At 39.0% G+C, this 14,208-nt stretch overlaps 1 protein-coding gene across 1 annotated transcript; it reads right to left on the bottom strand.

The window, feature by feature from the left end:
• Positions 1 to 951: 951 nt before the first annotated feature.
• Positions 952 to 11,340, bottom strand: LOC102718691 (very-long-chain 3-oxoacyl-CoA reductase-like protein At1g24470). The gene is made up of 3 exons (XM_006663345.3): positions 10,590 to 11,340; positions 2,068 to 2,137; positions 952 to 1,418 (listed from the first exon to the last, which is right to left on the bottom strand). The coding sequence occupies exons 1-3, from the start codon at positions 11,234 to 11,236 to the stop codon at positions 1,155 to 1,157; spliced, it is 981 nt and encodes a 326-aa protein (XP_006663408.2). The 5' UTR covers positions 11,237 to 11,340; the 3' UTR covers positions 952 to 1,154.
• Between the last annotated feature and the right edge of the window lie 2,868 nt (positions 11,341 to 14,208).

The following is a 14,208-nucleotide window of genomic DNA, read 5'->3' on the forward strand; positions in this document are numbered from 1 at the left end:
AACAATAACCACACCATCGATCCAAAATCCTGCTCCACCCCCATCGATACCAATGACAATCATGGATACTAAAAACGATTGCGTACCTTCATCACATCAAAAACAAGGACAACAGCCATCAGGAACACCACCGGCTAAAAGCCTGAAACAGAGGGATGCATATCTCCATAGTACTGTATCTGTACTGCTTACTAACAAGTAGGCCTCATAGGTTGTAGAGCCCACATATCAATCTGCAGTCGATCTTAATTCGAAACAGAGCATCCAATCCAAGGCTAGTATTGCCGGCGCTGCCACCTGGGCAGCCATCTCCACGCTTCCACTCCACATGCCGCTGAACACCCTCTTGGAGCTATGATCTGCGGCCACGGTCTCCTGCCAATGTACAGGAAAACCAACAAATAATTTATATATATAATTTTTATATACATGTTCTTAGCGATCTAAAAGCAAAAAATAAATCATAATAAAAAACTATAAAATCAACTTAAATTTAAGGTTAAAATTTTAAATTTTGGCTTATAAACACCTCATCCACCTTTCTAGTCCTTTGTGTATGTGAAGTTGTGAAGCAAAAAGTCGGCTGAGAATATTGGTAGGATATTGGTGATATCTACGTGTATGGTGAGGATGCGATAGATTGAGTGAGTTTTACAATTGGCCCATAACGTAGCACATGTATTCCCTCCTGTTTGATTTTTTTTATCATTTTGGACAGTGACACAACCTTCTTAATCTATCTTTGATTATAATTTTTATTAAACCATACATAAAATAAATAAATATTTATTTTTATTAAAATATTTTTATGACTCACCAATGCATAAGTTTTAAAAGCTTGACCATACACTTGTCCAAAACAATAAAAATTATGATACGGGAAGGAGTACTATGAGATTGTGTAATATAAGACCACCATCAATCTAATCAAATTTTCTGATTAATGTGGGAATTCAATAGTATAGGTATATAGATATATAGATTCCATATATTCACTAAAAATATTTGTAACATAGGTCTGTCCGGAACATACACAAATATACCGAGCAATCTAAATACTTTCTAAAACAGTACAATTTCCCACAAACCTCACGAACGAACAAACCTACAAGTGCTTGTTTGGAGCTTTGGATAGTACATCTGTTTAACTGAGCTCATCGCTCGCTCTCCCCAACCCCAAGCAGAGCCTTCTTCCTCTCGTTTCTCTTGCTGATCCCAACCCGGAGACGCCACAGATTGAGAGCGGAGTCTGGCAGCATAGACAGGAGGAACCACTGGACCGAGTGGCGCCAATAGGGCACGCATCTTGGCTCGTAGCCGACGCACCGGACTGCAGCCTCGGCGTACTCCTCCGGCGACGGTATGAACGGCGAGTAGCCCTTCACCGGGGACATCTTTGTGGCTACATACAGTGGTATCTGCATCGCACAAATTTTGTTAGGACGCCACCAACTCTTTGAGATGCTCTTTTTTTTTTCTTATGCTTATGCTTATTGGTCAGAATTTAAATTTTAAAAGTTAAATTTTAAGTTGACTTTGGAGTTTTTTTTTCTTCGAAGTTTATTTTTTAGCACTTGGTTTTAGAATGGTAAGAACATTTATATAAAAGTTTTACACATAGGTTGTTTTTTAAATATTAATAAGCAGTTTCGCTTAGGCTTAATATAAGGAAAATATTGGGCTGATTAATGGTCCTTGATGAGGTTATGAGAGGTAAGTGGTTTTGATGTGTTAATTTGTGGTGCAACTCGATACATTTTGAAAAACCGTAGAACGTCTTCATGTATATACAACATATTTTTTTTTAAAAAAAAACATGACATGTCTTTTTAGGAGTTGAAAGAAAATAAGAACATTGGCAGATTAATGTTGCAGTTTTTTTTAAAACAATATTGTAGCAATGTTAGTAATTTTAAAATATATCAACAAATGAGGTATATAATCTTTTCATGTCTGAATAACGTACTCATAACTAGTAGTTGTTATTTTCAGGCAAACTATGAACCTGAATAAATGCCAAACCATTGATCTTAACGGAAAAGGTTGTCAAATGGTAACAAATGTTACCTGGCACTGCACATCCACTCCACGACGTTTGTATTCAACATGTAGACTTCGAGACAACTGGTCAACATACCTGAAAGGATGACATTATAAGAAATTTAAGTTAGAATAGTCGCATTACCTAGAGAGATTACCCTAAAATATAAGTGCATCCAAATTTATCTTCTCTACCCCGGTATATATTTTTTACTAGCATCCAATTTGTCTAATCTTCCTCGACAAAAACGAAAAAGTTCTAATCCCAAATATTTTACTTGCGTTGTACAATTGCTTATTTAAGGATAGTTAACTTCCTTCTAATATTTGTTTTCTGATAAGAATGATTCTTGTGAGATTAATGCACATGCTTTTCAATGAATGGATTAATAGATTAATGCAAGCGGTTTTTAAATTCTTGAACAGTGCGATTTTGGCTACAACTTTCCATATACAACTTTTTAAATGCTTAAAATTCAAATTTCAACTGTATATAGTTATTTTATTTGTGTATACACTAATAGTTATCACAAAAATATTCTTCTATTCAGTTGTTCATAACAAACTCTAAAGAGCAATGTGATGCCTGGCACCACTCTCGACTAAAGGGCAATGTGATGCCCAAAGGAGGATCTAAGAGCACAAGAGATCTAAAAGCATTTTCTCCTATGTGGTGAGTGGTTTTTAACACCCCACTAGGAAGCATTCTGATGTAGACAAGAAAAAGGGTGGGGTTGTGTGACTTAAGGAGGATTTTTGCGTCGTCTACAAGGTGTGGTCTTCTTGTCAGAGAAACCACATAGACATAGCTCAAGCTATGCATTGGACGATCCACGTGGCTCAGTTGGTCCCTCGAAGCGGCGACAACAGTGGAGAGGGGCATGAAGGGGAAATCATCGGGGAGAGGTGAGAGCTCCCCACCATGGTCACCCCTATTGAACTTCTCCACGCACCCTATGAAAGCTCCATGTCCCCCCATCCGTGCGAGGTGGGGAGTGGAGATGTCAATGATGGCCAAAGAGTGTCATCACCATCATGTGTGCTTAGGGAGATGTTATTTGTGGGTGGGTTTGCTGCCTTCATAGCGTGTGCTCGAGGATGTTGTCATTGCTTGGTCTACCTCAAGGGCTGCTTGATCCATACCATCTTCTTGATCCACTCTATCTAAGGGAGGAGAGGATGGGGGTAGGCAGGGGAGGATGGTGGTGTGTCTGTTGGTGGTGGACTTGAGAGTAGTGGTGTGTAGTCAGTGGAGGGAGAGGAGTCGACTCACTATAGTGGCCCATGTAGTCGGGATTGATGGAGAGGGGAAGATAGAGACTAAGTGCTTGTTTGGGGAGCTCAAGATTTTAAGAAGTAGCTGGTGAGAAACTACCTTTTCATAATCTAGGAAAGATTGGTTTTCAGCTTTTGGCTTTCAGTTTATTTTCTAGATTATACGATTCTAGATTCTCAGATGATGTCTATTGTTTGGGAGGGCTTATGACTTTTGGAGATTTTGTGAGAAGCTGTTGTCAGAAGCTCCCTTAAACAGGTCGTAAGGGAGGGTTTTTCAGCTTTTGGCTTTTAGTTTATTTTTTAATTATACAATTCTAGATTCTCAGATGATGTCTATTGTTTGGGAGAGTTTATGATTTTTGGAGATTCTGTCTAGATTCTTAGATGATGTCTATTGTTTGGGAGAGTTTATGACTTTTGAAGATTCTGTGAGAAGCTGCAGCCGTCAGAAGCTCCCTTAAATAGGTCGGAAGTGAGGGTTTGGGGGAGTTGGCTTTTATTATTTTCTGGATTGGAGGATGTCCATTGTAATATTTTGTACTTTTATATAAATCATAAGAAAAAAAATACGAGGACTAAACTAAATATAATATTAGGGGCTGACTTGCAAAAAATAAGCCAATTGTACGGTGAGAGAGTATTTCTTTTGATGCAGGTCCTATGTGGCATGTTGAGAACAATTGTATGAGTATCCCCTACACCGTGAATGCCCTAAGCTCTTCACCACTTGTAGATCTTCCACGGTACAAGAAGAGGGGTTAAGCCAAAAATATTTAGATCCGAAGATCCCATGAGCATCGATTGCTTCTATCTCGTTAGTTGTCATTAGAATTGTTTACTATAATGTCATTCACTTGTACATAAATGATAACTTAAAAGGGATAATTGTGGAATAATTTCAGAGAAAGACAAAAGGCAATGTAATTATTTGTTTCCAACTTCAGAAAAATTAAATATTAAAATTAATTTAGTCCAATTTGTGGAAATTTTAAAGGGTATTTTACCTCTCTACCCTAAGAAATTTCATCAAATTTTACTGTATCATTTAACAAATACAAATTTTGGTTTTCGAGAAGAGGAAAAATAATTGGTCAAATTTGGTATCTGAAATTCAAATTTTGGGTAATTTGCTAGAGGACATCGAAAAAAAGTGTGCCATGGTTGGAGAACACATCCAAATTTTTTTAATTTGTTACAGGACACCACTTCTATTATTTAATTAATTATGATCCAATTGGTGAGAAAAACCACATTAAAATGATGAATTTTCCCCATATGTCACCGGATGTTACTTGGTTTGGTTTGGTTGAACTAGGTCACATATCTCTCGACCTTGTTCAGAACCCTATAGTGGTAGCCAAGAGTATCTTTTGCAGCTTCACCAAAATTTCATTTTTTGATTTTTTTTCCAAAAATTCCAAAATTTGAAAATAAATCCAATATTTTGAATTAGACATTATGTAATTCCCAATCAATCATGACAAGTAGGCTACTGTCATATATCATATTTCATCCTAACTTTAGCATTAGGTTAGAAGCTTGTAACCTAAGGGGCATTCTTATCTTTTTGAAGAATTTCTCTCTCCACTCGAGCCTAAAGTAATAAAATAATGTTTGTGGCGCCCTCTGGCAAATTAACAATTTTTGAGTTGTCCTTCAGACTTCAGCCATGGGATCTTTTTACTATGTGTGCCCACAAATTATACAAACTTTGAGTTTCCCTCTAGCAAAAGCTATAAGTAAAAAATGTTGATTTGTGAACTTTAAAAACTTATCCAAACAAATTGCTTCATTAGAAACTTTGAGAATTTTCTTTTCACATTTTTTGTGAAACTAATTTTCAACAGAAAATTTCACAGAACTGCAGTTTGAAAGTGATCGAAAGCTATGATCTTGTTGCAGAGCATTAATGAGATATTTTACCTTGCTATACATTAACAGATGAAATTATCATACAACTACAGATCCAACCATCAATTACTTCGTAAAAATGCAACGATGTACTTAGATTTTTCTAGAAATATACTATCATAATATCATAAACTTATTTGATTCTATAGATTTATTCTAACAAAAAATTGGTTGTTGAATTTATAAGTTTAGCTAAATCTTGTTATAAACGGCAATATTTTTAACGGGATGGAGCACTATTATGTGAATGGTAAAAAAATATTTATATTATATAGAAGAGATGGAGGAATTATTTATATTGTCTGGCACTAATTATTAGCAGGTCCTCCATGTTCTTCGGAGAGGGAACAAAGCAAGAACATTTCCGTCGCATATATACGTACGGTCATTAATGGGCATTCGTGTGCCATGTGCATTTGGACATGCTAAAGACTAGGGGAGCAACAGCCTGTAATGATGCATCGCCGTGCATGTGTTTGTTGGTTGATGCTGAAAAAATATTCCACAAGTTTTCACAATGTAGCCCTTTCTCAGAATTTATCCAACGTTGAGATTCATGAGAAAGTTTAAGGCTGTACAAGTTAGCAATATCGTATTGGCGTTAACTTCTATTAATTGGAAGGATATACGGGGCCCAACTAATACAAAATCAATACCTGTACGGTTGTAGTTGTAGAGAGTTTTGGTGTAGATCTAGCATGCGCATTTTGATGATTAGGGAGTACTATATACTTTTGGTTTTTCCTGTTAGAATCATTAGAGGATATACGCAGATGTTTATTAATTAACTCCCTTTATCGTCACCCAAGTATATTTATTGATACGGAGGAAAGAGAGAGGATGAGAGAAAATTAGTTGTTACGTATGATAATACCTCAGAGTCGATTATAACATTTAAGTAAATTTTATCATATGAGGATGGATAAAAAGAAAGTGAGATCATAAAAATTATTTTGTTATATTAATTCAGAAATTATATTTGACTTTTATGTATCTAAAAGTATCCTTCTAAAATAGGTTATGGTTGTTGACATACATCAGATAAGAGTCGACCTTGAGCTCTTTCTTTCAACATGATCTTACACATTTATTTTCTACCGATGTGCTTTTTTATCAAATATTTTTTCATACTTCTACTTTTCTTCAATCTTTGTTTTTTTCCTTGTTATTTATTCAGGTTGTTCTAAGTTTATCTTTATGTTTTTCTTATTACAGTTCTAAGAAATTGAAGCAAAAACACTACTTGCACGTGAATAATGGAATATGGGAAATTCCATACTATTACTATGCTGAGTACGGGAAATAGATACCGCATGGCTCGCACCTATAAGGTTCTATGCCAAACAATGCTACACCATCTTGCAAGACCATGGTTATGGCAATAATTTCGTCACAAGCTGTGGTAAAAGAAAAAGGAAAGTGTCGAATCTCACTCCAAGAACAAATAGATTGCTTCGGAATCCTTGACAACCAATATCTTGCTAACTAAGCTAGAGCGACTAGTAGATAGTTGGCCATAGCTTTTGTGTCATCCCAACCGTCCTTGTGGCAAGTGAATAAACTTTAAGTAATGATTGGGGCTCAGAGGTGGCGTTGTATTTTTGGATTCTAGTTGGCCTGACATCACTTGGCCAATTGATCTGACATAGGTTCCTGGCAGTGGTTGAAATGCCATCATTGAAGTCAGTATCTGAGTCGAAAGATGATAGGTGACTTAGGGAACAGTATCTGCTTGGCTAACACCCCTTGCAGTTGTGCTTACTGTAATCTTGATAGTCCTGCGGTGTTGCTCCTCTCGCTCCACCATTCGATTTTGCCACAAAGGTCATAGCCTTCGTTGTGTTCTGGTAACTCTTGTTCGGCCTCAAGTTGTTGACGCTGCTACTGTAGTTAGTGTTGTTCATCGTCTAAGTGTTGTTTCTCCTCGAGCTTTCGCTTGAGATCCGAGTGGAGAGATGGTTGTGCTACGCGGTTTGGATTTGGGGTCTTGTTGCCGACTCGCCTCCCCGATCTAGGTAATCTTGAGGAGTAGGCCTTCAACTGGATGGAGTAACCAAGATGAATTCAACACGATGCTGGGATTCTTAGATTGCAACCGTAGTGACCATCGCCTTGGGCATGTGGACTGTACCCGCTATCGGGTGATTAGGGCATTGCTCCAAAATGCAGTAGTGCGACTGATGTATCCATGTTCTGCTAACGGGTCTCGAAGATGTCATGACCCTCAACTTGTGTTTGTAGTATGTCATGGTAGGGTTTGTGCGACTGACCCTCAACTTGGGTCCTACTATATCTTCGCTCTCCGTCTTCTTGGTGAGCTTGCTCTTCGTCCTGATGCTTATCGTCAACCAGTCATGTCGCCTCTTCTTTGGGTCATTTTCTCTCAATCTTCGCATCCGGGGTTAATTGAGAAGTTACAAAGATTTCTCGTGGAGGGATGAAGCTTCCCGCATCACTACTGCTAATGTCTGACGCATCAAGTTGGATTGTCCATTGAGCGTCATCTTCAGATCCAAGTGATTCAAATCGTATCTTGGATGGAAGCTTTTCCGTGGACTGCGACCAAGATCGTGGATTTTGCCCTCGGGTGGTGATGAGGTGTTAGGCTCAAACTGGCTCACCCTCTCTACCGTCTGGTTAGATTCCTACACCATACTCATCGGCTTGAATTCGAATGCCACCTAACCTGAAAGTTGGTATAGGGAGAAATCAAGTCTTTATGATCTTCGAGTTTGGGTACATCGAACTTGATGGAATTCTCACTGTACCACTAGCAGCTCGCCAATGATCTAGATCGGCGGTAAATACAGGTGTGGCAAATGAGAAGCAAAGATCGACATGGTATGTGTATTATTTATGTAACAGAGTTCAATCAAGATGTTGCACAATCTGTTATGCCGTGATCCCGCAAGGACCCTTGTCTCGTCTTATATATGAAGAGGCAGAGTTACAACTGATAGAGATCTAACCAAATATGACTAAGCCTAACCGACTTGTACCTGACTGATTATTGAAACCCGGACATAGAATACCAATCCTCGCCATATCCCTATACAGTTACAGCCTGGTAACTGTCCTTTTAATTTGGAATTCCTTTCCTATATGAATATGGTACACGGGTACCCCTTATCTGAGTATCGCACATAGCTTATGATGAGACACTGTAGTTCGCATCTAAAAAAGATTGGCATGACATAACTGTTTTAAAAGACTGGTAAATTGTGACACTCAACTAAACACCATTTCCGTACATTTACTTCAGACTTTTATTTTTCAGTGAGAAGAAAAATATAAACTTTGACAAAAATCAATGAGTCTGATATATATGTGCTGTTAAATTCTCTTTTTTTTTTAACTGTTGACAACGAAATCACTAATTGATTGCTCACATGCATGCTTTATATCACGCATTTTTTTCTTAGCAGAAAAATTGGAAGTCAAACATATCACTATCAAAATATTGGCACAATTGAAGTGACTTCTCTAGTATCCAAAGGAAGCTTTAACTTGGAATAATTGAAGATATATAGTTCTGTCCTTGGTAACTTAGCATGTTTTAGTAAATCTTAGATTTTAACACTTTTGTTTAGGAGGCACGCTAAACTTCTTGGGAACGACTGATACCGAACAAATTAACGAAGGAAGATATATTTTGGGACGAAGAAGTACTTCTCCATACTTGAAGAACAGTAATGGCACTGCAATGTGCCCTTTGCAGCTTTGCAGTGCTACCTCTGGATGACGGGGGGTGTTTAGTTGGTGAAATGAAAATTTTTGCATGTCATATCAGATATTTGACCGGATGTTGGAAGGAGTTTTCGAACACAAATAAAAAAACAAATTTTACGGCTGGCGTGAAAACCGTGAGACGAATCTTTTGAGCCTAATTAGTCCGGCATTAGCGCATGTGGGTTACTGTAGCACTTATGACTAATCACGTACTAATTAAGCTCAAAAGATTTATCTTATGATTTCTCACATAATTGTACAATTAATTTTTTATTTTATCTATATTTAATACTCTATTTAGGTATCCAAAATTTGGATGTGATATTTTTGGGTGAAAATTTTTAGGAACTAAACAGCCCCACAGTTGTGCTGGGCAAAAGACGATGGTGCGATGCCATCATGCTACATGGCCGAGGACCCACGTCCTCTGTGGTCTTGTCCCCAATCACACTGTAGATGGGTCTAGTCCTACGTATCAGGAGCTGCTGCAGTGCAGGGAAATTCACTAGAGAATCTTCGCCACTTGACGGAATATTGATGTACGTAGTATTACTCAACAATACGAAACATGTTTCTATGATTAGATTATACTCACACTTCTAAATATAAAAATATCTGATATTTTAGACATTTGTCTCCTCGCACGCTTATACTTATGATTATAAGCTAAAATATAAATTTTCAACGAAGTTCGTTTTGAGGGTTTTTAAATTGTAGTTTATTTTTTAGTTTTAGCTTTAGATCGCTAAAAACAAATATATATATAAATTCTATTCACAAATTATTTTTTTTACAAATATATCATTTTACTTTTTCTCTACAAAAGTCAAGCAACCACCCGTTAATCTTCTACGAAAATATAAATATTTCTAACGAATATTTATAATTCTGATTGTCCAATGATCACTTTCTATTTAAAATTATTTATATTTTATATCCAACCACCCTACTACGCATTCATTCTTTATTTACTAATCAGGATCGTAGTTTTTCCATCTCAAATCTAATCTTTAATAAATAACCTATAAATATTTATATTTTAGAATGAAGATATTGGTTATCAAGAAGTTAAGTTTGACACTTTTCTAAGGGGGTGTTTATTTCCAGGGACTTATTTTTAGTCCATAGTCACATCGGATGTTTAGACAGTTATTACAAATAGTAAACGCCCACTATTAATAAAAACCATCCATAATCTTGGACTAATTCATGAGACGAATCTAATGAGTCTAATTAATCCTTGATTAGCCTATGTGATGTTACAGTAAATATTTGCTAATTATGGATTAATTAGGCTTAAAAATTCGTCTTGTGGATTAGCTCTTATTTATGAAATTAATTTTTTTATTAGTCTATGTCTAACACTTTAAATTAGTATCTAAACATCCGATGTGGCATGGGGCTAAAAAGTTTAGCCCCATCTAAACAATCTCTAGCCCGTAAGATGATAGACATGTACAGTCAACTTGTACATGTATCAAAGAGTTTAATTGAATTTTTGATGGAGTAACTTTTAAGTTAATTTGCGACCGTTTGAGCAATAAATTTGTCTTATCAATTAATTTAAGATTAGCAAATTGCCACCGCCCACAGGTAGGAGTATGCATGCATGGACGGATGGATGTACTTACGCTTTGGTTGCAGCGTAGACGGCGTAGAGCGGGAACGCCGGCAACACGACCGACGAGCCGGAGCCCACGTTGACGACGGCACCCCTCCCCTTCGCCGCCATGGCCGGCACGACGGCGCGCGATATCCTCGTCGCCGCGTCCACGTTCACCCGCAGCACCGCCTCCCAGACCGCGTCGGGCACCTCGTGGAAGTACGCCGCGCAGGGGTACGTCGCGCCGGCGTTGTTCACGAGCAGCCCGACGTCGAGCCCCTCCACGGCCGCCTCCACCCTCGCCACGCCGCGGGACATCTCTGCGTCGTCCCCGGCGGCGAGGTCGAACACCACCGTCCTCACCTTGCATGCCGGCGCGGCGGCGCGGACCTCCTTGGAGACGGCGGACAGCTTCCCGGGGTTCCGCCCCACCAGGACGACGTGGAGCCCCCTGCGCGCCAGCTCCAGCGCCATCCCACGGCCGATGCCGTCGGTGGCGCCCGTGACCATCGCCCACTCGCCGTACCTCCGGCCCAGGTCTTTTCCCGGCCGGAAGAAGGCGCGCCGGAGCCACGCGAGGAACGTACCCGCCCACATGACAGCCGCGTGTAGGCCGACGGCCACAAGCACCATAAACCACAGCGGCGCCTGGTCACCCGCCGCCACGGACGCCATTACCTTCGTCACCAGCTCCAGCGACCGATCAGCTTGCTATATCCAGGCCATTTGCAACGTTAGCAACCGGTTCTTTTAAGCGCATCAGCGGAGCCAAGTGCGACGACAGTGTTCCACTCAAACAGAAAAAATAAACAGAGAGAGATTAAGTGGATCCCGAGACTTTTTTTAAGTCCCTCATGACATCGGATATTTGGACGTTAATTAAGAGTATTAAATATAAACTGATAAAAAAACTAATTGCATAAATAAAAACTATTTCATTAATCCACGATTAGCTAATGTTTACTGTAGCATCACATTCGCTAATTATGAACTATTAGGTTCAATAAATTCGTCTTGTGAAATAGTTCAGAGCATAAGATAAGTTTTACTTAATAGTCTATATTTAATACTTTTAATTAGGTCTGTAAATATTTCATGTGACATAAACTTAGAAAAAAAAAAAAGGTTTGCAGGCAACAGGCTCTAAAATAGCTGTGCAAAAGGGCAGTGTAGGTTTGGCGAGTTAATGGGGAGTCGTAAATGGTGCTGTGCGGCAGTGAATGCAAAGGTGGTGGGTGGTGGATGCATGAGGCTACTGTGGCAGTGGGGAGCGAGACGTTAGGAGTCTGGCACTTTGGCAGCACACTGGCAGCATGGGACGACGATGATGGCTACTGATCGATCTGGTACTCTGGTCCATGGGTAATGAACACGTACTACCAGACTACCACTGTTGCATTAGAAGCTACCACGCTATACCCAAGTATTAACACCAATACCAACTACTTTCTCCCTCCCAAATTAAGGGAACTATTTTCAGTCATCATACTTATACCACTGTAATAAAAGAATTAGAATACCATCCACTTTATTAAATGTCAGTGCTCATATTTGTAAAGTAAATATTAGTTTTATAATAGTTGATAATATGCAATATTATAAAGGTAATCAACGATTTAATGCTGGCAAATGTTTTGCTAAATGCTAGGAACACATATATAAAAGATTTATTCATAAATTATTTTTATTTGTAAATATATAGTTTAGCGTTTTTCCCCTGAAAATGCAAAACAATCTCCCGTATACTTATCTGGACATATTTGAATTTGATTTAATATGTATCTCTTGCTTGATTGATAAAACCCTCTCAAATTATTTTATGATTGACCCTTAGTTTCGTTCAGCCATGGAAGGTAGGTACTTCGCCAAAGATTGTGTCATTGCACAGTATCCAGATTGACCTGCAAACGATGATGATGACATCCGTAATTAAAGGTGGATTCAACTTCCCTTTTATCTCCATTGCCAATAGTACTTCTACACCATGAAACTTCGCAAAAGTATCCTATCTATTTTTTCGACGCCATTGACTTTTTAATATACATTTGATCATTCATTTTCAAAAAAACTCTGCAAAATTATAAGTCACGCTTAAAGCGTATTCTATACAACTTCGCAGAAGTACCCTTTTTGCTTTTTTATTTGATGTCATTCACTTTTGTAGTTTGATTGTTCGTCTTATTTAAAATTTTTGTGCAAACGTGTAAAGTTATAAGTCATGCTTAAAGTGTATTTTGTAATAAATCAAATTATAACAAAATATTTATTAGTTATATAATTTCTGCTAATAGGACAAATAGTTAACGTAGTCCAAAAGTTAATGGTATTAAATAAAAAAAGTTGAAGGGGCACAATTTCACAAGTTTACTGTATTATATAGGGATTTTAATTTGAATTGATTTGGCAAAAGTTTAATTTAGATACTAGCCAACTTATATAAATGAACAGAAGGCATGCATGTGCCCAGAACATAGCACAATGACGGCATATATTCCTCTCGTGTGCCTAGTGAATATCCTATATGCCGCATCCTAAAGCACCATAAAATTATCTACCCTTTTTAATCGATTACAGAGAAATCGTAAAAGCCTACGTAGCTCTTGAGAATTAAAAAGCGTTGGGATTCAATTCAAATAGGTCGATGGGAATTTTTGTTGAATCCCTCTTGTCGCCAAATGCGCAACTAATTTTTACTTAAACTTTCAGAGCACCTTAAATATATATAAGGTCACAATAACCCTTGTAAAAGTTATTTAAAAAGAAGAATAAAATTAAAAAGCTTCCTTCCTTCTTGGGCCATTTTCGGCCCACTCTATTCTTCCTTTCCCCCTTGGCCCAGCCGCCCCCTCCTTTCCTCTTCCCACAGGCGCCGGCCTCCTGCCTCCCGTAGTCCCTCCGCCTACTCCGCCCTCTCACCTCCCCACCGAAAGAGGGAAAAAGCCCCACTCCTCCACATGCCCTTTACCCTTCCCATCCCCCTCCTTCACTCCCCTTGAGTGCCCATTAAAGGGTATTAACCCCACCAGTGCCATCGATGGTGAGCTCGCCGGTGCCCCTTCACCTTCCCGGCCACCTATAAAAGGAGCCCTAGTCCTCATCCTTGTTGTTCCCCGCCTACCCGCCATCCTCACCGTCCCTTCGTCGCCCGATGTTGAGCTCCATCGCCTTCGGCCGCCCCTAGACGCCAGCCCCGTCGTCCTTGCTGCCACCGAGGCCGTCGTTCGCCTCACCGCCTCCTTCCGTGACCCGGTGCCGACCATCCTCTCTACTCTCCCTCTGCCGCTCATCACCGTGCACCCGCACGCTTTCCAAAATGCAGAGCCGAGGAAAAGAAGGAAAAGAAAGAAAGGAAGAAGGAAACGAAAAGACAAAATAAAAATAAAATAAAACAATAAAAATTATAAATCGCCACTCAAACATCATTTGAACTTCAAATGATCATGAATTATTATTTGAATTCAAAATTGACCCATTCGAAATCCTAATTTCCCCTTAAGCAGCGTAGAACCTATCTTTTTGTTTTGTTATTGCTTGTTATTTGGAGTATTTACGGTGGCCCGTTTGTTTGCATTGTCCCATAGACGCTGACAATCATGTCGAGCTGTTCCTCAGTTCGAGAAGAAGGAAATGAGCAGGGCAAACCATGT

The sequence above is a fragment of the Oryza brachyantha genome, chromosome 11, assembly GCF_000231095.2.
Source record: "Oryza brachyantha chromosome 11, ObraRS2, whole genome shotgun sequence".
Lineage (NCBI taxonomy): Eukaryota > Viridiplantae > Streptophyta > Magnoliopsida > Poales > Poaceae > Oryza > Oryza brachyantha.

What these genes read in the sequence shown, in the direction of transcription:
- LOC102718691 (XM_006663345.3), bottom strand. Translation starts at nt 11,236, where the DNA reads ATGGCGTCCGTGGCGGCGGGTGACCAGGCGCCGCTGTGGTTTATGGTG. An exon ending in GTCTACGCTGCAACCAAAGC is followed by an intron (nt 2,138 to 10,589) that starts GTAAGTACATCC and finishes TCATCCTTTCAG; the next exon opens with GTATGTTGACCAGTTGTCTC. An exon ending in GAGTGGATGTGCAGTGCCAG is followed by an intron (nt 1,419 to 2,067) that starts GTAACATTTGTT and finishes TGTGCGATGCAG; the next exon opens with ATACCACTGTATGTAGCCAC.